The 22,987-nt window shown below is 40.4% G+C and overlaps 1 protein-coding gene across 1 annotated transcript; it reads left to right on the top strand.

Moving 5' to 3' along the window:
• The first annotated feature begins 1,075 nt into the window (after positions 1-1,075).
• nt5c2l1 (5'-nucleotidase, cytosolic II, like 1) lies at positions 1,076-7,295 on the top strand. The gene is made up of 19 exons (XM_068334961.1): positions 1,076-1,229; positions 1,312-1,391; positions 2,570-2,643; positions 2,749-2,866; positions 3,041-3,136; positions 3,716-3,807; positions 3,949-4,006; positions 4,120-4,213; positions 4,317-4,370; positions 4,539-4,622; positions 4,719-4,754; positions 4,833-4,937; positions 5,024-5,090; positions 5,523-5,693; positions 5,769-5,820; positions 5,999-6,053; positions 6,302-6,478; positions 6,681-6,785; positions 6,891-7,295. Exons 2-18 carry the CDS (start codon positions 1,312-1,314, stop codon positions 6,762-6,764), a joined length of 1,497 nt encoding a protein of 498 aa, XP_068191062.1. The 5' UTR covers positions 1,076-1,229; the 3' UTR covers positions 6,765-6,785; positions 6,891-7,295.
• The last annotated feature ends 15,692 nt before the right edge of the window (positions 7,296-22,987 follow it).

Genomic DNA, 22,987 nt, shown 5'->3' with positions numbered 1-22,987 from the left:
TCCTCTCTTATATTTTGTAAGTTCAGGTAGAGGTCAACGGATAGATCTGAGTGTAACTTCCTTTAAGCGTAACTTCCTGCCAAATTCAAATTCAGATTTAAAAAACTTTATTAGTCCCCAAGGGCCAATTGAAAATAGATAAAACAGGATAGGTGTAAAACATACAGTGTAAACGTAAACAGTGTAAACATAAACAATAATCAGAGTTTAAAAACTAGTTAGTTCAAAACCTAGTTAAAATAGAACCTAGTTTGTTCAAAACCAATACCCTGGACTTCAGGCAGGAGGCAGTCAGTAACAGTAGTAACAGTCAGTAACAATACTGAATCGCAGCATCAGAGCAAAAGGTCTGGGGGGGGGGGGTAATATGGTGCAGCAGACAGGGATTCGGAAAGTGGTCATCTGATTCGGTCCTTCATCTCCACTGCCTCCATGGGCCTCAGAGCCTCTGCCATCCAACACCCCCTGAACGAAGTGTTGCAGCGCCCCAGAATCTCAGTCCCCACTGCACTAGTGTATTGGCTCTGTGGTGCGCCCCAGAACTCCTGCCTCAGAGTTCCCTAGAACATTTGCTGGCCGGTTCAGTAAAGTATCCTCCAGCCTGGCGTGGTTCTCCACTAGTATTCTGGCTGCACCTGGATTGATCTGTATTCTTGGTGATGACACACATTCAGAAATCATCAATTCATCAAAAGTCTCCTTACTGGTCTTCAGAGCTGAATTCATTTACCTGCTGGGCCCCACAAATGGACCCACCTCATATTTTATGAGGGTGGTAGAGTGGTCCAGACTATAAGTAAAGACCTCACAGTTACTTATTAATTGTTATTATTACTATTATTATTTCTCATTTTCTTTCAGGACTGATATCTTTATGTATTCAACAATGCACTGCTTTGAATATTCTAATTTAATGACTACAGCCCGAAGTCATCTGTTTCAGAACATGCAGCAGAACTTTTTGGTGAAACTAAACAGGTATGAATGAACATGGGTCAGCAGATTACGTCACAGCTTGGCTTAAAGGATGCAGGGAACTCCTACTATTACGCAGTCGTGTGGGCCCGCCACATGTGTTCGGCTCTGATAACATAATCTACAAGTTTAAAGCTGAATGTCTCGCAGCGCGAACGTGACAAACACCAAACAGGCTGGAGACACAATCCAAGAGACACAGAGGCGATCCAGGGACCACAAACACTCCACGCCTCGGAAATCTGGAGAATTTGGTTATTTAAATCCCTTTTCTAGCAGGGAAGATGGTTGTAAGATAGGTAAATTAGCATTTATTAATATTTTTTTTCTTCCTAGATGTTCACAGCTCCAACTATGGAGACACATCCCAGCATTTCCCCTGATGGATCTGTGGTGAAGAAAGGATTTGACCAAATGTGAGTGCATTTAATTCTGGTTCTATTAATGTAAAATAAACATATGTTCACGGTTGGTTGAGTTTTAAAGCAAATTTCCTTTCTTAGCCTTTTTCTTAATTTCTGTATTTGACTTGTTCCAGCATTAGTTTAGGATTACTTCCAGTTTCTCTTTCTACTTCTTACCAGGTCATGCCTTTCATTAATTTATGAATAGGAGGATTGCAATTTAAAATACATCTCTCCTATTATAGACACATAAATACACAATAAATATTTAATATAATATCTAATGGTTCCCCCACCTACCTTTGTCAGTAAAGTATTTTACACCAGGAATTTCTCCCCTAAAGAAAACGCTCCTGCATCAGAAGCTATCACAGTTTGTGTTTGCAGGATTGATCTCAGGAGAAAGATCCCCATTGATCAGCAGTAACACGCTCACAGAAAAAGAGCTCACAGGTAAATTATTTACAGCCAAAGTATGGAGTGTCACAAAGACAGGGGTCTGGCCCATCCAGATCTGTCCTGCAGATAGGCCTCTGTTTTTTTCAGGGTGTTGCTGATAAATAGGAGCATTTGGTAGAGAGAGAGAGAAGCTACGTCCAGCTACACCAGTGAACAAAACATATTAGTTATTCGTTCATTTTCATGTACCGCTGCTGTATCCGCCGTAGCGGGTCACGGGGAGCTGGGGCCTATCCCAGCTGACATAGGGCGTGAGGCGGGGGACACTCCAGGCACGACTCCAGTGTACCGCAGAGCCACACACAAAGACATACAAACACGCACACACACACTCACTCCTACGGGCAATTTGGGACGGCCAATCAACCTGAAGGTGGGAGGAAGCCGGAGAACCCGGAGAGAACCCACGCAGACACGGGGAGAGCATGCGAACTCCGCACAGAGCGGGACTCGAACCTGGGTCTGCCGTGTTGTGAGGCGACAGCGCTAACCACTGCACCACCATGAAAGAACTTAATTTTACTTTATTTTAAAGATATTCTGCTTGTGGGTGAGCTGCTGTCCCTAACTGTTGATGACATTCCTGATTGAAAGAATTAACATATCAGACGACCTACATTTACATTTGCTCCTTTTGAAAAAAAAAATCACTTGATTGGAATTTATAAGAAAACACTGACTTCTTTCCCTCTGGCTTACATGAACAAATGAACCGTGTTGTTTCATCACAGGGTGTTCGTCAACAGAAGTTTGACCCTAGAGAACATCAAATGCTATGGCTTCGACATGGACTACACACTGGCCAGTACGTACACGCCAGCAGACATACAGTATGTGTGTGTGTGAATGTGTAAGAAAATACTGTCCTGATGTTAAAGGGTTGTCTTGCTGTGTTTGTGTTTGTGTGTAGTGTACAAGTCTCCTGACTATGAGAGCTTGGGCTTTGAGCTGTTAAAAGACCGAATGGTGTCTATCGGATACCCGCATGAGATTCTACGCTACACGTATGACCCCAGCTTCCCCACACGGTTAGTGTCAGTGTCTGCATTCACAAAAAGTTTATCAAATGTGACAACAAAGGGTTAAGGTGGGGAAAACAGCGTATTTCTACACGATTATTGCATTTATTTTTTTGCCTCTTGCAAAGAGAATACGACATGGGAAAGAAACTGCTCACATCTCGTTTTTCTCTTAACCTTCAGCGGTTTGGTCACTGACACCATGTACGGAAACCTCCTGAAGGTGGATTCAAATGGAAATGTTCTAGTTTGCAGTCACGGCTTCCACTTCCTCAAAGGGTTAAGTTAAAATCTTTTCAGTACAAAAGTTTTTACCGTCTACTCTGTTGAGTTTCTGTTCATAATGATGAATATCTCTGCCTGTTCAAATATAACAGGATGATCCCTCATAGCTACTTTTAGTTTTTAGCAAAATGTCTGTGGTATCTACTTCTGATTCTAATGCTGAGAAAGGTTGTATTCACACCAAATGCAAATTTTGAGTAAATCTGTCAGGTGTAGCTGAATAAAATACAATCAATTAATTTGACTACGTTCAATTCTCAGTATCTGGATCCACTTAGAAATTAAATTGGATTTGCTTTTTGCCTGAGGTAATCAGGACTGCGGCATGATAGTCAGCTGAGATGGGCAGGCTCAATGTGATCTTCATTTATTTTCTGGTTAGGAAATCACAGTGACAGATAAACATGAGTGGATCTAATCAGTTTTGTTTTTGATAGAGCAACACAAGATTCCCTTAAGATCAGTTTTATACAAACAAAATCAATTTATAAGCATCTATTCACAGCTTTGAGGTTAGTTTGCTTGTGTTTTGACATTGCTGATACTGACCTTTGTCCTGTTTGTGCTCCACAGCGGAGACATTCAGAAGTATTATCCCAAAAAGTTCATCCAGAGAGACGACACTGAACGTTACTATGTCCTTAACACTCTCTTTAATCTCTCAGGTATAAAGTTCATCTTTACACCCACTAAATATAAGTTATACTGATGGCTCTAGAGAATTATGAATAAATTATTCATTCTTCTTTAAGTCTAATTCTGAGAAAGAAATTTTGAACTTAACAGTGTTTCCATGCGCCCTGCAGAGACATATCTCTACACCTGCGTTGTGGACTTCTTCACCAGATGCACAAGATACACAAAGTGAGAAAAATCACCCAATATGTCTGACTGGTCATCATGACTTTTTTTATTTATTAAAAAAAAAAGACAAGTGTATTATTTGTCAAACCAATATTTTCTCTAAACCCATCCAGCCTCCAGACAGGTTACCAACACGGTGACCTGTTCATGTCCCACAGAAGCATGTTCCAGGACGTTCGAGCTGCAATGGATTTTATCCATGACATGGTGAATTAACAGATTTAAAGCTGCCTCAGATAGCTGACATGAGAAATCACATACTTTTATTTTAGATTAACCTTCTGCTTGTCTTTCTGCTTGTGCTGTGCAGGGGATCCTGAAAGAACGAACTCTAAAGAATTTAGAGAAATATGTTATCAAAGATGTGAGTAAACAGTCAACATGGATAATGACAGTAAACTTATTGCTAATATATATTTGCCAGTATTATTATTATTATTATTATTATTATTATTATTATTATTATTATTATTATTATTATTATTATTATTATTATTATTATTATTATTTTAACTGGATTTTTTTTTTCCAGCCAGATCTTCCATCTCTCTTGAACCGGCTTAAAGTAGTGGCCAAGGTCTTCCTTGCCACCAACAGTGACTATAACTATACAGAGGTGATTGTCTTCACATATTATTTGTTTCATCTGAACATAAATCATTTTAAATGACTGATGTTTGCCATACTAACTTGGTTTTTCCCTGCTCATTAGGCCATTATGAGATACCTTCTTGAAAGTAATACTAAGGTAAGACAGTCACAGCATGGACGTTCCAAACATGTTTGATTTATTTCATTATGAATTGAACGTCAGTCTTTATTGTAGTCTGGAGAGAAAACGTCGTGGCGCTCCTTCTTTGACTTGATCGTCGTGGACACCAGAAAGCCGCTGTTCTTTGCAGAGGGGACGGTGCTCAGACAAGTAGACACGGTATGAAGAGGATTCATTGTATATGTAGAGGATTGACTGATTTAATGGCAACACCAGGCTTCAGCGGTGTGTTGTTTTGCAAACAGGTGACAGGAAAGCTTCGGATTGGGACTTACACAGGAGACCTCCAAAATGGAACTGTTTACTCTGGAGGTGGGAACCATTTATTTTTCTTCATTTATTAATTTTATATTTTAAAGAGAATGTCAATCAAAATTATCATCAAAATAGAAAAAAAATGGTAACAGATCAAGGAGGATAAAAGTGCTAATGTTTTTTTATGATATTTATTTTAGGTGCATTGTGGAAAATGATAAATCCTGTTGGGATCGTGTACAGATGTTAGCAGCATTATAGATTACAATTTATTTTTACACACCATGTGATTATTGTGTCAAATTCATTGTGGTTTGACTCCTACAGATGTATTAATAACGTTTGGTTCTAATGTGGATGAAGATTTTGAAGTTGAATGGATAGGAAAATAATATTAGATCCTTAAGCATGCTTACTCTTTCCATGTCATGTGTTGAACTGTTATAACTTAATCCCATGTGATCGTTTAAAGCAAATATTTGATTGCAGGATCTTCAGACATCATCAGTGAGCTGCTGGACGTCAAGGGTAAGGACATCCTCTATATTGGTGACCACATTTTTGGAGACATCCTGAAATCTAAGAAATGCCAAGGCTGGAAAACGTTTCTGGTTGTGCCAGAGCTCACCAAGGAGCTGAAAGTGTTTGAGGAGAAGAAAAGTAAGAATGAGAGGATGGCAGTGGGTGTTTGATGCAATATTAGGAACTTTTTCTGATGTTCTGATGATTTTGCAGATCTTTTTGAGGAGCTGAAACGTCTGGACCTCTTCTTAGCTGAGCTTTACAAGTGAGTTTGGCACACTGAATACATAATCCTGTATACCATAATTAGTATTATTAAATCCATGTCAAGCATGCTTATAATCCAAGATTTTTAAGTTATTATCTGCTGGAATCAAACTGCAGAAAACGAGTTAACAGTGGATAAATGAGTTTTAACTATTGCTGCTATTTGTTCCCTGAAGGCAGAGCAGCAGTCAAGAAAGTCCTGACATCAGCGCCATCCAGATGAGAATGAATGTGAGCGCCACACAACACACAGATGAGAGTTAAACACACTAATCAATGCAATGAGAAGGTTTACAAATGTCACACCACACCATTAAAAAAAACAAAAAAAACCCTTGTGGATGTATTGCTGCCAACCCTGAACAGGATCTCTGCTATGATGGGTTGTGTTCTGCGTGTTTCTCATATTTTATGACACCAGTCCGGTTTTACATGCTGAAGTTTTTTGTTCTTGCTGATGTGGTTGTTGGTGTTTGCAGGTATTGACCTACAGAATGGACATGTCCTACGGTCAGATGGGCAGCCTCTTGCGCAGCGGCTCCAGGAAGACATTGTTTGCGAGTCAGCTGATGCGTTATGCAGATCTGTACTCCTCCTGCTGTACAAACCTGCTGCACTACCCATTCAACCACCTCTTCATGGCGCTCCCGGTTCTTGTGAGTCTGTCTTGCTCACATACATGCTGAAAAATCTATTCATGATTAATTTTGTTGCAGCAGTAATAGTAATAGTAATAATAATAAAAATAAGAATGAGAATAATAAATATATGATTAGAATAAGAAAATGAGAAAACTGTAATAATGATAACATATTATTCTTATTTTTATTCTTACATGTCATTTATGGTCTCTTCCAGATGCCACACGAGATAGCGTCGGCTGATTTCGACTCATCAGAGCTGGCTCTCACCAACAATTACATCACGGTGAAGAGAAACTAAGGCTGACATCACGGGTGTACGGTATTTAATTAAAATATTATTGTTTCTGTTGTGCTTTAATTATTTTCCTGGTACTGTACAAGTGCTGCGCAAATTTTAATTTTATATACAATAATCTAATTTCAGCGGGAATCCTGAACTTTGATGAAGGGTCGTTAATATTTCTATTGCTGAGAGAAGAAGAAAAAGAAGAACTAGGAGGAGGAGGAGGAGAAACAACAACAACAACACGTTGTCTTGAAACGCGTCACATGGACATTTGTCACTGCTGAAGTCGACTGTTTCAGATCCAGGCGCTTCGACACGAACAGCTCCCTCTAGCGGTCAGGACGGGTTACGTCATGGAACGTTTACGCTGAACCATCAATGACGTTGAGGCTTCAAGATTCAAATCAACAAGACTAAGGGTTATTGCATTTGAATGTAAAGTACTTTTAATATACATATGCACTGTTAATGTATGGTTTGCGTAATGGTTTGGATGTTTTGTCTGTGTAACCTCCGTTGAATTTCAATAAATAATTAATGTGATCTTCCACTGTTTCCTTTTTACTAAGTTATATTTCAGATCGTATTACAGACTCATTTCGTGTCGTGTTATAATCAAATTAAGGGCTCTGTGAGCCACAGGTAAGCTCACCTTTTGTGACAGTAAATTGTAGTACATCTGCGGTCCGTTAGGTGGCAGTGAATTCCTTCCTCAACTGATCCGCATTTCGTTATGTGTTTGGCCACGAGTCCCCGAATATTTCTTTTATTCATTGCTGACACTGACACTAACAATTATTCCAATCGGGTTTTATGTTAGGAATAACACACTGTGCAACAACTCATTCACTGATGGTCAAATAGACGTGTGCTCCCTGATTAAAATAGTGATAATGAATGGTCACATCAGTCTATCAATCTATCTATCTTGAATGTGTCAGGTAGATTAATCTGTTGCAGTACATCAAACGTTATCAGTTTTCATTAATAGAGTAATTAAATTACATTCTACTGGTGCTCCTACACTCACATTCTGCATCTACATCTGGTTCCATCTTTAGTTCTTTAGTTCCCACAAGTGATTCACCTTTATCAACACAGATCTAGAAGAAAATAGTCCTCTCTCTCTCTCTCTCTCTCTCTCTCTCTCTCTCTCTCGGTTCTCACTCACTCCCATCATCATCATCATCATCGTATGAGATCAGTCCTCACACGTCTGAGTGGTTTTCTTTTCCTGTCTGACAAAATTACAGTTTCTGCAGGTCAATGTGTGCAGATATTTGCAGTTTATCATCTACTCTCATACACAAAACAATTGTCTCACTTCACAGTGAAGGTCCACGGCTCATATATGGAATCAAGATCTGATCTTTGATTTTGATTTATTGTCGTTGTTACTGAATGTGATCAAACTGCTGTCAGGAAATACTTCAACTTTGGTTTAAACTCATAAGAGGTAAAAACAAAATTGTTATTTTTAAGGTCAAAGTAAGAATTTGGATTACTGGTCACTGAAATTTATCAAATTCTACTTTTATAAAACTTCAGGTGGAAAACTTGAACTGCATCTTAAAATTAACTATTTGTGTTGGAGAGTTAATTCTCCATCTAGTTAGACTGTTTTGTTTCAGTGAGTAAACGTTAAAAAAGAGAACTGATCTTAATTCAATGCCATGTTCTCACCTAATTACCAGGTGGTCAGTTTGTCAGTAGGGTTACAGGAAAACTACTGACTGGATTTGGGTGAACGTTTGAGGGAGGACGAGTCAGAACAGACTGCATTAAACTGCTCTCTTTGAAATGTTTCTCAAACATTGTGAGCTGTTTTTACCTTAGATGAATACTGATGAAAATTTTTTAAGGGGTGGCATCAGTTAGTGTGTGCAATTAACCCTTTCATGCATTGAGATCACTACATTGCACATCTATTGGAAAGCTGTTTTCCTATAAATGCCTAAGTTTTGATGGAGTAATTGCTAAACAATCACTAGAGTGTACACTATTACTTTATATTTTACACTGAAACTCAATGCCAAGCTATTGCAAGCAACAAAAAGAGAATTTATATTCAAATAATCTATAAAAGAATGGTAAGAAAATGTGGTGACATCAAGTAACATTTAACCATGTAATTTCTAAATTTTCTTAGTATTAGTTTTACATTGGGAGATCATGTTAAATCACATCCATTGAGTTTTACATCATGCATCATTTTGTTTTTTAGAATGTAACTAAAAGTTTTTGTATATTTTGACATTTAATGTTTTTAAGATACCTTGTTTTTTATGCCTTGAAGAGCCTTCAAAAACATCCTGAGGGTATCACAATTCCTACATGATAGGGTTCAATTTAAAAATCCACCCCCAACAGATTTGAATGCTATAGGTAACTTATGGTTACAGGGCTATCAGTATTATGTTTGATCAAATTCAAGTGTCAGATCTTTTAGTAAATGTGTTTATAATTTTTAATTAATTGTACCAGATAATAAAGAACAAACAATATTTACTTTAAAGTTTCTGGTCAAAATTGGCCATGTCTTCAATTCTGTACGCTTTGTAAGGCATTAAACTGTCTCTGTGCAGAAGATTAAGATGAAATATTCACCAGATCAACTACAACTTATCTGACTGGGAATCTGAAATTTGTTGCACGGCTTTGCCTCTTTATGTATGCTTTGAGAAAGTAAACCGTTGCAAGAAACCAAAACAAAGACTCGGAGTGTATTAAAATAAAAAATATTTAACTGCTCCTGAAAACAGCTCAACACAATCACCCTTTTCATTTCTCCTCCGTTTGTTTTTTCCCCTCTGACGGCAGCTGAGATGGATTTCTGCTCACACCTTTCCTTCACTGTGACAGCGGTCTTCTTACACACCGTGCACCTGAGAGGTGTGACAAGTATCAGTTTCTCTGAGCTGTTTCAAGTTTCACCTACATATCTCTCTGCATGAATTTATCCATTTACCTCTACACAATATGATGGTACCTTTATCAGTCCAGTGCTCCAGATTTTGAATTTGACAGATTGTCAAATTCAAAATCAACAAATTGTCTTATGATTTTTATTTCATTACGTATGAATATCAGATTTTTTTTTTAAAGACATCAAAGTGTAATGAATAAAAATAAAAGATCCAAAAAGGATCAGATGTTCCAAAGACTTTACCACTTCATGTTTGATCAAAAACAGAACAGAGCATATGTGTATTTTTTATTTCTAAGCATATTAAGCAGTTAAAGTTGTCATTTTTGTGTCTTTTTAAGTGTTTATTTTATCTTGATGACATTGTTAACACATCCTGCATCTGCTCTTTCCATTAACTTCACTCGGTGCAGAGTGAAAAACTCACTTAACACATCCAACAGACAAATGTTTGAAATATGAATACTAGTTTCTTCCATATTTTCTGACAAGTCTAATGAATAATTTGTTGTCTGGAAAAGTGATTCCCTCTGGAACTAAAATGATCCGGTAACATTTGGCTATTCCTCCTGGATTCATAGAGTTCAGAAGTGTAAATTATGAGTTGTTTATGAGGTGAAAACCAACAGAGAAAGATGATCTGAGAATTTTACAGATGTTCACTAGACTCGTTTGCATAGCAATGACATCACTTCACAAGTAGGCCTGCGTCAGGCCTTAGATTTTAATAGATAAACTTGCCTATTAGTGTTTACTGTGGAGCAACTGAGCTTCTTTTTTTCACTTTTTCATTCAGTTTTAACTCTTAAATGCAAGAAACAATCAGACAAAGAGTTAACCTGGCAAAACTGTGGTTTATAAATAAAACAGTCTATGCTTTACATTTTTTTTCGATTATTTTCTACTGCAATGATCGATTGAAAACATGAATTTCATCATCTTTATTCAGTGACTCAAAAAGTTTCATAACCCACAAAAGACAAAAAATTAAAAACAGCTCAACACTGTTTATTCCATATTTAAGTCATGTTTGTGAAGCAATTTTTTTTAATCTGAAACAAATTTTCTCACAGGGATTTTAAGAAAACATCATTAACCGCAGCTTATGGAAACACATAGCAGGTCCATAGACACATTTACAAATGGTTAAAAAAAAAAGAAAAAGGTTTGTTTTAGGCGCAGCCCTTTGAGCACATTCACGTTTATGTCCGTAATGAAACACAGCTGTCATTATCTCATTCGCTTCTATCCTCTGGAGTTTGATCTGCACATGAAAAGCTGCTCTAAAGGCCATGCTAACACGTTGGGTTTCATTGCAGGATACTTTGCTGCTTCTATGCAGTCAAGATAACTGCAGAAGCACCACCGTCCCCCATTCCTCACATTCCAGGATTTCCCAGCAAGCATTGCAAGCAAGCCTAAACAAGTCACGTTCTTTACTCAGGGAGAATTTCACACAGACGAGTGACTGAGGTCTCTTTTTGCCTTCCCCTCACTGTGCCAATGCATGAAAGCACTTTTACATCTTAATTAGATGTAACACACAGATTTCACAAACTGATTGGATGCACAATCATTCCTTCACCTGAGAATGTTCATCTGTGCCCAAATCTTCTCTGTTCTTAATATTACATGTGTAGCGCCGCTGCAGGTTGCAATAGCAACTGGACTGTGGTTAAACATTCCCACCCCCAGAGGTCTGCTAACAGTCATCAAAACAAACAAACCTCTTTGCTCGCTTATCGAAGGCTTCGAACGCATGAAGCACACACACACACAAACACACACACACGCAGTAGCAGTGACACCCAATCTCAATACAGAAAGAGAAGACAGAAAAGGGAAGGCAAAACACAAAGGGGGGAGAGTGGGCCTTGCTCCCTACATTCCTCCCAAACCTCCCCTCCCCCCATCGACCTGCTGCTACTACTGAGGATGCTCAAAAAAAAAAAAAAAACACTCATCACCCCCTCACACACACATTTTTGTTTCTCCACCATTTGCTCATTTCACCACCAACAAGCTGATGGTGACAAAACAGCAGGTAAATAAAAACACAGGAGGCTCAGCTCCACTGACAATCCATGGACTAAACACAGAACTCTTCTTCAAATAAATACGTTTTTTTTAAAAATCATTCAGATAAAATGAAGACTTCCGGCCTTAAAATCCATCAGGACTTTTATTATTTGAATAATTTCCTTTTTGAAAAAAATTTACAATTTAATTTCACATAATTAGCCACAATTCTTGTCGTCTGTGGTGTAAGTTGAAAAAACCCCCCAACCAAAACCAAAAAACAAGGCATGAAGACTGAAAGCACATTCATACCTGGCGGATAAAAATCAAAAATTTAAACTGGATATGGGATTTGCTTTCTTCGTTTGAAAGGCCTGTGCATCAATTCAAAACAGCAAATTTGCCTTCAGATCAGGAGAGCTTCAATCAGTCATAAACTGTGTGTGAACTCACTTCTGTAAATATAAACGGTGGGTAAGGTTTTCCTCCCAGCCATCAGCTACATAAAGCCATTTGGAACCGACCCTTTAGCACCACTTTAGCGTGAGCCGAGGCCAAATGCTATGACAATACTATTGCACTGCTAGAATGGATGGTACAGTAGTGCAACATTGTCAAAGCAGCTGACCTCAGCATGTGTCAGCACATGGACATGGGGACAGCCATTCTCCACTGCCAAAACCACCATTATATTCAAATCAGCAACAATACTGTTTGTCTGGGTGAGAAAAGCAATCATCTAAATGTTTAATCTGAAATTTTGACAATTTTTTTTTCTAGAATGAGAAATAATGGCTGTTAAATGTGGCCTACAGATAAGAGTTTAGGTGTTTTTAAGCCTATAAAATAAAATATCTCTCATATGTCTATGTGCAAGTTAGGAGTTAAGGCATTAATAGAAGGTGTGGATCTCTGTTTCGTCAGCCAATGCCCTTTTAATATTGCACTGCTCATTTCAGTGTCCAGTAGTGCAACAGAAAAAGGGCAGTGGACAACAAGGCCATCAGACTCCACTGCACATTTATCCTAAAACCCAGTCTTTTAGTTCTAAAAAAGAACAATTTAATAAATCAAAAAGTTCCAAAAAAAACCTTTTAATCATCCAATTATGCAAAAGTCAAACTGGAATTTAAAAGTTTGACAACTTTTTCAGTGGATTCTACTATTTTGGGTGAATTTTAATACAAATTGTGTCAAAGCCAGGATCACAGCTAACTGAAGGAGCTAAATGAACTTCCAGAATTAGACAACACTGCTCACCCTCACCCTGGGAGAATGGGAATTTCCCAGGATGAGGGCCCATACTATTCTCTGCAGTGAATGGCATGCATTCTAATTTTGGGGAAGAAATGGGAAGTTGGAGAGGGGGGGGGGGGACACACTCTCAAAGCCCTCAGTGAATGACAGACTACCCCCCCACCCACCCCCACACACACACACACCCTAATCTATCAAATGCATTTCCTATCACTTCAAAAGTTGAATGAAAAGAAACGCGACAAAATAATGTCACTGGGATAAACTTTTACCAAAAGTCTCCTCGTTCTGTTTCTTCACACTGATTCGCAGCTACGCGTCTTGCAAAAAAAAAAATCAGTGAAGTTTCTTGTGAGTTTGTAGAGTCGATACAAACGAGAGAATATTTGAAATTAAAGTCAAGAAAACGACGCTGGAAATCTTAAGAACATCGGAGTTTTTTTTTTCCATACCTGATCCACTGATGACTCCCGTGAAACTCATCAAGTTTTCTTGTCATTACTGTTTATTTTTTTATTATTATTTTTTTTTTGCATGTTCTTCACAGATTTTCATCGCCACACATGTGAGTGTGTGTGTGTGTGTGTGTGTGAGCGGCATACGCGTTTGAAGCACTGGATCTGCTCTGCAAGCCATTCCTGCCAGCTCACAAGCCCACAGTACAATACTGACGACTTGTTAGATTGCACAACAGCCAGGGGCTGCGCGCACGCACGTACGCGTGCGTAAGCACGTGCACACACACACACACACACACACACACACACACACACACACACACACACACACACACCCATCACGCTACGATGACGACCCAGCAAAAGGCAGGACGCGTCTAAATGGTGTCCCTGATCCGGATCAAGTTTTTTGTTGCGTCCAGATGATCGGAGAAAGGCGAGCAACTCAACTCTTGCTGCCGTTTCCCTTACCCTCACGTCGTATAAATAAACAATCCATCTTCCATCTCCACCTTTGCAACTTCCAAGTTTGCGCTTGACAATTTTACGCACAATCGGCTAAAAACTCACAGCGGACAAGCAGCACCTCCTCTGCCTCGAAACGCACCACCACCACCGCCTCCAAAATCCTGAACAGTATCTAGTCAAGAGAGGGACAATCCGTTGAAGGCAAGAGAGAGGGAGAGAGGGAGAGAGGGTGAGGGAGAAAGAGGGAGAGAGGGGAGGAAAAAAGTTGTCCATTAAACAAAGAAAAACAACCCTCTCCACAAACCACATCTCACGGTCCGCTGCTTTGAGGACGCGTCGTTGTTCCCGACGGGCTGGAGGCGAACGGACAGAAAACGTGCATAGCTGGAAGAGTGAGGGGGGGGGGGAGAAGAAAAAACGCAAGTCTTCTCTGCACAAGCACAAGGCTTCGCAGATCCGGACTCCATCTTTGACTACTTGACATTCACAGCCTGCCGAACCAAATTCCTCGTTTGCATGCCTCCCACTGATTGGCCTCTTCCTGCGCTAGTCTTTGCTGTGTGACGCGCCATTGGTTTGGTTTCGGCGTGTTCAACATTTCCAGGCAACACGGGATTGGCTGTGCGCTCGGACGCGTCACGCTGTACAACGAATACCTGACGTACCCCATTCACAAATTTCTCGTCCTCTCCCCTTCGTTGTATTTGGATACTTGATCACCAATTTTTTATTTATTTATTTGCGTTCTGGCGCAAAACCGCTCTGCGCCTTTTACAAGGGAGATTATAATTAATCGTAAAATTCTCTCTGGAGTGCAGTTTGTTTGCTCAAATGTGGACTTTTCTTCTTCTGTGGGCAGCGTGGCTTAGGCCGTACGATTTACAAATAATCAGTAATAATGTGATTAGTGATTCATGGACTTGGGTTTGGCTCTTAATTTCGATCTACACCCGTCACTGTGAACCAAACTTCATTGAAACGACGATCAGAAAATATGAATCAGACATGAAATGATTCTAAAAGTCGCTCAGTTTGTGTGGAAATGTGCAGAATTAGCGTGAAGGGTCGCGTTTATGCGGGATCAGTGGTCGGATCAGATCATGCGGGACTGCAGGCGGAACCTCTGTCCCTTTTGCGCCTGACGCACAGAGAGGAGTAGTGGGCTGTGAAATTTAGCATTCCTGGCCAGAGGAGCTGAAATAATGGCATTATCCAGTGGGAGAGGGCCCACTTTTTACTCTCCTCACACCCACCAGACCCCAGCCCACTCTGAAGGGATCTGATTGTGCAGCCAGTCGGCAAAAATGTTTGATGTAAGGCGGGGCATGATGGACCTGGTGTGCCCCCCCACCCCACCCCACGCACACACACAGACTGGAAGTGTCTTGTCAAAGTGACACACAAGTTTGGAACTCAACATCAACGTCTGTTTACAGTCACGCATTTTATTCTTAGAATTCATGACCTGATTAATATAAAAGGGATCCAAGTGTAAATAATGACGTTATTTCATGAACATAAGATATTAATGATGATCAGCTGCTTAAAAGTGTTCATCAGGTGTTGGAATCAGTGAATAAAGTGGAAATAAAAAGCTGAAGCTGCTCCACACGTTAAAAGAAATTCATTTCTGTGACGAAACAGTTTAAAAGAACATTTAAATGAAAGAAGTCTTGATTCAGGATTGGTTGTTATATTTAAATCTAATTTAAGTCAGAGCAGAAAGGAGTTAAATTCAAACAGAAATTCATTCTCTTAATTCCTCACAAACATGTAAGACATTTAATAAATGATTTAAAAAAATATTTTAAAATTATTCCAGATGTTTTGGTTACTTCAATTTTTTGTCATAGTATTTCCACAGGGGTGAAGCAAATCAAACAGATAAAAAAAACAAAGGTAATATTAATAGCTTATTTATTAAAAAAGATTAGTTGTTAATGGTGAAAAAAACTATTTAAAAAAGATTTAATTGACAGACAGCAGCCTGTCTACTTTGGTGAAGAACAGAGACGTCATTCATGAGTGTTCATGATACTTGTGTAAATAAATTTCCAATTGTGTAATTCTATTTTCAAATCAATTAAATTATTAAATTTCTAAACTAAACAAAAATAAATAAGTTATCAAAAATATCTTCTTAATTTACAAATATCTTTTAATGACTTTCTTTACCTTTATAATCCAGTGGTTTAATTGTACTTAATGCTGGTTGATTAATTCAAATTCAACACCTGTCATTCTTAAAAAGGGAAAATCAAACTCCTAACAATTAATTAGAAATTAATCAATGACAAAATAATGAAAAGCTTGATGGTTAGTTGTTGATTTGTCACAGAATCAACACCATTAAAGCACTAAAACAATTTAGAAGTTTGTTTGAACTCTGAATTTTCCACTTTAAAAGCTACATCTGCTCTGTTACGGGAACTTGCTCTGTTGAAAACATTTAAAAATCAAACTGTTATAAAGTCAATAGCGAGTAAAAAATGTAAGTAGATGTGTTTTGCTGTTAAAATTATTGACAAAAGGCTTATAATTCATACATGTGGCAATAAAAGAATTTGATAGTGATGTGTTTCTAGCATAATCAATATTTGTTATTTACTCAACTAATCCAACAAATTGTTTGACATCCTCAAATATATTTCAAAAGAATTGTAGGAATTAAACAATTATATTACAAATGATGATTTTAAAACTTGTTCAGAATTTCAAATGCTTTTTGAGTTTCTTTTTCTTATTTTCAGCTTTTTCAAAGAAGGAACTCCATCAGTTTAGATTTGTTTAATCGAAGTTGTTGAAAGGATATTAAATAAACAGAAAAGACAAGAACCGAAACTGAGAAAAATTCAGATGAGCCTGAGGGGAAAGTGCCAAACCACCTCTCCCTGACTTCAAACTGCTGCCCCTGCGAGGTGTCATGGGGGCCGAGAAAAGCCTTTTAAAACATGGGAGTTATTGTTCCCTCTGTTTTTTCCAGCCTCCCATCCTCCGAAAATGTACCTCCTTTCTTCCTCTGCCCTTTAACCTCTCCCAACCCCCATCCTTCCATTTGCTCGTTTCTCTCCACATTTCCCCTCTCCTCTCATCAGCCGGAGACCAAACAACCGTGATGGATCTTCATTGATAATTTCCCACCAAAAGAGGAAAAAAGGTTAATGGAGAAGCTTTTTGTGTGTGTGGTTGTGTGTGTGTGTGTGTGTGTGGGGGGGTGGTGGTGGGTGGTGTCAGCAGCAGCAGTAGTAGTAGAAGTCATAGTAGAAGACCCCACCTCAAGCACTGAGCCCCCGTGTACACTGTCTCCACCAAACCAAAGGGCCCACCCACCCCCCTCTACCTCCCACTTGAAACAGACTCTATGGACTGCATGCATGACATTCCAGCTGTGTGGGTGGCACAACCTTTTACAGCGTCTCCAACAGTACACAGGGCTCCTAAAGCACAAGAGCAGAGGAACCTCCACCCGTGGATCCATCTTCAGATCCAGGGGCCGCGCTGCGCTCCCCTGTTAGCCGCTATAGGTTTCATTTAAGCAGACAGCCAGTTCACAGAGTGGATATGACAACACATTTCTTTCATTCTTTGCTATCAACCCCTGGAGACACTCGGTAGCCCAAAGGTTAAAAAAAGAAAGAAAGAAAGGTTGATTTATCAGCTTGAAGGTCCACTCATACCTTTAAAAACTATTTGGGGAATAGTTCTTGAACTTTATAAGACATTTACAACAACTTTTAAAAAGTTTACCAATTAAAATATGTATATTAAAAAATGAACAAATTTTCTTTTATCCGTGTTGGAGTCTATTTGTCTGAACATGTTGTACTAAACCCATAGAAAATCAGTCATTATCACAATTTATTCAGATGAGATGTGACAAGGAGTTCCGCTTCTGCAGCTACAGTACATAATGCAGATGAGTTCTTGGAAGATATGTTTGCACATGGAAAGCCCAGAAGAAAAATCATCTTTATTCATGTGCTTTGTCTTTTTAGTTAAATATTACGGCAAAAAAGGAAGTTTTAATACTCCAGTATTTTTCTACATTTTGGCTTTTCAATGAAGTCCAACGAAGAGAAACATATTTGAAATAAAACAAAGGGGTTATTATTATTATTATTATTATTTTTATTACATATTTACTGCAGCAGTAAAGTTTGAGCTTGACCCACGCATGATTTTTACGCTAAGCCAAAGTCAACAAAACAGGTTAAGGAAATTTAAACCTTCTACTTTTAATAATGTGCTTTGCATACTCCTCAAATTCAAACATGACTGCAACATTCATGAAGTCAATGAAACACTAATAACTCATTTTTGAGCACTACTGCTTGTTTGAACTGCAAAATAGAAAAACCTTTGTATATTTCCTGTTTTTAGGTCAGTTGTGTAGCCCCAAAATCACAAAAATGCCTGGTGGAGTTTTGCACTTTGGAGCACCTGCAATCTATAAACCCCTCTGGCCTCCTGAGAAACTCAATAGTTTTATATATTGATAATCATATTGATATCAATTAGAGTTTAGGAGCACCAACCAACAGAAACTCCTGTTCCTCGCTGCTCCACTACATCCTCCCTTCCAGAGGATTATTATAGATAAGTGAAGGACTAAAGCTGCTGGTGAGAGACACTGATTCTCAACAACCGCTGATACACAACAAACCTCATCCATAACTTACGACCGGTCAAATGAGCTCAAATCAAACTTGTTTTTCCACTTCCACCGGGCGAGTGCAGACTCCAAAGGATGAAAAAAAACCCTCACCCCCATTAACTGAACTTCAGAGGAATTCCTCACTTTACATATGGAATGCACTTTAGGTCAAAGGGCAAAGGGCCAGAGGGGAATCAACCCGCGCCCAGGCAGGCAGGCCTTATTTAAACAAGCCTGGAATGCCTGTTGGGAGAGAAGAAGGGGAAGGAACCTTTTCTGCCTTTAACATGAGCGGGGGGGAGGGGCAATAAATACCAGCACTTTTTAAATTACCTGCGCTGGCTGACTTCATGTGCTACCAACTTTGAAATTTATTATGAGCTTGTCCTGGTTGTGTGTTCTAGCAGTTAGACAGGTAATAGATGCCTGTTCCTGGTGATAAGGTAAAATTAGAGTGTTTCTTCAACATGCTGCACCCTTTTGAAATACATGTTCCCTTTATGGTTGGAAATAAACTCCTAACTGTTGTCGTCAGATGCAAATGAATACTTCACTTTGTGCAAATTTTAACCATTATATTTTTTTATACATAAAGTTTTATTACTTTATAATTAGCTTTTTTGATCCATAGCATGCTTTTTTTGTGTGTTTAAATGTCACGCTGCACCTGGAAAGATTTTAACAACACAGCAATGTTTAAAACAGTAAAGTATAAACTAAACCACGCAGTTTATTTCATGCACAGCTGAATTCATATGAGAAAACTGTCTAAATCCATGCAAATCAAAAGAAAAAAAGATGGAGGGGAGGTCGTATCCCTCTAAATTAAAAACATATCTGATTCCTGCAGCCCTTTCTGGTGGACTGAGATTGCCCTGCTACCTGCCTGTCTGTAATTTTAGGATCAGTGTCAAAGGACAAAATGAGAACCTCTTAGTGTTCAAAGGCCTGTATTCCAAGCACGAGCTGGAATCCGCGTATTTTAGGACTATCTCGCCAGGAGTTTTTACAAATGACGTGCTACAATCCCCATGGTCGTGGTGGAATTCTGTCAACTTCAAAGCAGCATGGGAGTCGTTGTTGGGTCTGACCAATGGGTGCTGAGAGGTGTGGAGGGATGATCCTACCGACTCACCCCACACATCCTCACACCCAACCAGCATCCACCTACTCATCCACACACAACTGTCCGCTTCACCTGTTCATCCAGTCAGCCTGTTGTATGTCTGGTCGTTTGAGTTTTGGAGGATCTATCAGCCACTAAACGAATAAATGAGATCATTAATAGACAAAACTTTCCTGGATGATTTAAAAACAGATAATAATTTTAACTTCAGAAGGTGGAACAAAAATCAAAATGTAACTCAGCACTTTTCTGCATAAAACTGTCCATCCTTTGAAGGTTTTAGGATTTCGTCACATCACACCTGAAAGTGTTACTCCTCCTGCAGCTCTTCAGTCTGGATTCATACCCAATCATTCACCTTTACCATTTTATTACCCTCAGCAGCATCACGAAACAGCTTAAGTGAATCATACAGAGAAAAGGCTTCACGTCCACTTTAGATAGAGGCAAGTGATCTGCTTGAGAGAAGCTGCAGCTGCAGCGAATGTATCTCCATCCAGCATCTTTGGGCCATCATTGAGGAAGACATTTTACTAGGACGGATCACAAGATCTTCCTCCCTGCAGGAGAAAATTACCCGAGTTAGATTAGAACATGCTTATCTTCTCAGCTCCCTGCCCCAATCATGGGGGGGACTTCTTTTTTTCATTGTTCTAATTCATGTTCTATAGATGGATTGCTGTGCATATGAGGCTGATACTCTTAAGGCCTGTTAGGTGTAAGAACGTCTCAGTGCAGCTCACAGCTAGATTATCCTGGGTTGAGACCTCCATCCATACCGGAGGATGAAAACGCATCAGTGTGTTCCATCACAGCTCTCGGACTGCCGACAGTGTTCGCAGACTTTTGTACTGTGTCTCCATCTGCTGGCATTAGTTCACATTGTACATATTTTTGCAAACAACTGGTAGCAATGCCTCCCACTCCCACTCAGGAAGATCCTGATGTTGCCAAAAGACGGAACCCAGAGTTCAGGATATTATTAATTAATCTAATCACATTCTCTTCTTAGAGTACAATTTTAATTAATTTAAAGACTCTTAGAGCCAAAAAACAAAAACAAAAACCAAACCCCTACTGGTTCTTGATTTGTCGTGATGTGCTCCTCCTCAGTTATGGTTCTACCACAAAACCTCCTGTAAAGGAGGGGGTCTAGTTGTTGGAGGAGAGCTTCCACTGATGTGGTTGCGGTTCTCTGTTTAGCTACAGAACACCACACTGTCTGGCTTCTATTTTTGAGCCAACTGCTCATCATCCTGAGGTTTTATTTCTTATCTTTGCACATTTCATATGAATAAGATTTCAATTCTGATGATGCTGACTTTTAAGATTTTTTAAACCAAAGTTCAGGTGAGAATTTGCCGTGACCTGTTCATTCTCACACCCGTTTCAAGGAAGATGTTGACACCAGTTTATTTGAGATGTTTTGTCACAGATGGCCTTTAAAATATATTTGACTACTTGGGTGTTTTGGACACTCGGGTGAACAGAGGGGCAGAGCTGTCAACTGATCACCACCTGGTGGTGAGTTGGGTCCGTTGGCGGAGGAAACCTTTGGATAGACCTGGTAAACCCAAATGAGTAGTGCAGGTGAACTGGGAACGTCTGGAGGAGGACTCGGTCCGCGAAGCCTTCAACTCCCACCTCTGAAGGAGATCCTCGTGCATCCCTGTGGAGGCTGGGGGCATTGAACCTGATTGGTTGATGTTCAAAGCTTCCATTGCTGAAGCTGCAGCTGAGAGCCATGGTGTCAAGGTCTTGCGTGCCTCAAGGGGCGGTAACCCTCGAACACCGTGGTGGACCCCGGTGGTCAGGGAAGCCGTCCGACTGAAAAAGGAGGCCTTCAGGGGCATGTTGTCCCTGGGGATTCCTGAAGCAGTTGCAGGGTACCGACAGGCCAAAAGGACTGCAGCCTCGGCTGTGATGGAGGGAAAACAGAGCTTGTGGGAGTTCGGAGAGGCCATGGAGGACAATCGGACGGCACCAAAGTTGTTCTGGAGGACTGTCTGACACCTCAGGAGGGGGAAACGGGGGGACCATCCAAGCTGTATACGGCACGGATGGGACACTGTTGACTTTGACTGAGGAGGTTGTCGGTCGGTGGAAGGAACACTTTGAGGAACTCCTGAATCCAACTACCCCAACTGACCCGTCCTCTGTTGCAGAGGCAAAGCTGGAGGATGATGGGGGATTAGAGTCAATCTCTCTGGGCAAAGTCATCGAGGTTAAACAACTTCACGGTGGCAAAGCCCCGGGTGTTGATGAGATTTGCCCAGAAATGCTGAAGGCTCTGGGTGTTGAGGGGCTGTCATGGATGACACGCCTCTTTAGCATTCCGTGTAAGTCTGGGACAGTGCTGAAAGAGTGGCAGACTGGGGTGGTGGTTCCTCTTTTTAAAAAGTGGGACCAGAGGGTGTGTGCCAACTGCAGGGGCATCCCACTCCTCAGCCTCCCTGGGAAAGTTTACTACAAGGTGCTGGAAAGGAGGGTCTGGCCGATTATCAAACCTCGGATTGAGGAGGAACAATGTGGGTTCCGTCCTGGTCGTGGAACAATGGACCAGCTCTTTACTCTCGCAGGGATCCTAGAGGGGGCTTGGGAGTATGCCCATCCCGTCTATATGTGTTTTGTGGACTTGGAGAAGGCGTACGATCGGGTCCCCAGGGATATACTGTGGGAGGTACTGCGTGGGAGGTACTGGAGTATGGGGTGGGGCGCCTCTCCTAAGGGCCATCCAATCCCTGTATGCCCAAAGTGAGAGCTGCGTTCGGGTTCTCGGCAGTAAGTCAGACCTGTTCCGAGTAGCTGTTGGCCTTCGCCAGGGCTGCGCTTTATCACCAATTCTGTTTGTGATTTTCATGGACAGGATATTGAGGTGTAGTCGTGGTGAGGAGAGATTACAGTTTGGTGGCCTGAGGATTGCATCGCTGCTTTTTGCAGATGATGTGGTCCTGTTTGTGTCATCGGCCTGTGACCTGCAGCAGTCACTGGTCCGGTTTGCAGCCGAGTGTGAAGCGGCGGGGATGAGGATTAGCACCTCCAAATCTGAGGCCATGGTCCTCAGCAGGAAACCAGTGGACTGCCTTCTCCGAGTGGGGAATGAGGTCCTTCCGCAAGTGAAGGAGTTTAAGTATCTTAGGGTCCTGTTCACGAGTGAGGGAAGCGAGCGTGAGATTGGACGGAGAATTGGGGTAACAGGAGCGGTATTGCAGTCGCTTTACCGCACTGTTGTCACAAAGAGGGAGCTAAGCCGAGAGGCAAAGCTCTCCATCTACCGTTCAATTTTCGTTCCTACCCTCACTTATGGTCATGAGCGATGGGTCATGA

Source organism: Antennarius striatus, chromosome 15, assembly GCF_040054535.1.
Source record: "Antennarius striatus isolate MH-2024 chromosome 15, ASM4005453v1, whole genome shotgun sequence".
NCBI lineage: Eukaryota > Metazoa > Chordata > Actinopteri > Lophiiformes > Antennariidae > Antennarius > Antennarius striatus.
The sequence above is the reverse complement of the archived record's forward strand: the minus strand, read 5'-3'. Positions and strand labels throughout refer to the sequence as shown.

Excerpts from the sequence above, each read along its gene's own strand:
- nt5c2l1 (XM_068334961.1), top strand. The coding sequence starts at position 1,312 with ATGTTCACAGCTCCAACTATGGAGACACATCCCAGCATTTCCCCTGAT. Across the intron at positions 5,694-5,768 it reads AGTGTTTGAGGAGAAGAAAA|ATCTTTTTGAGGAGCTGAAA; the intron begins GTAAGAATGAGA and ends ATGATTTTGCAG. Across the intron at positions 5,821-5,998 it reads TTCTTAGCTGAGCTTTACAA|GCAGAGCAGCAGTCAAGAAA; the intron begins GTGAGTTTGGCA and ends TGTTCCCTGAAG.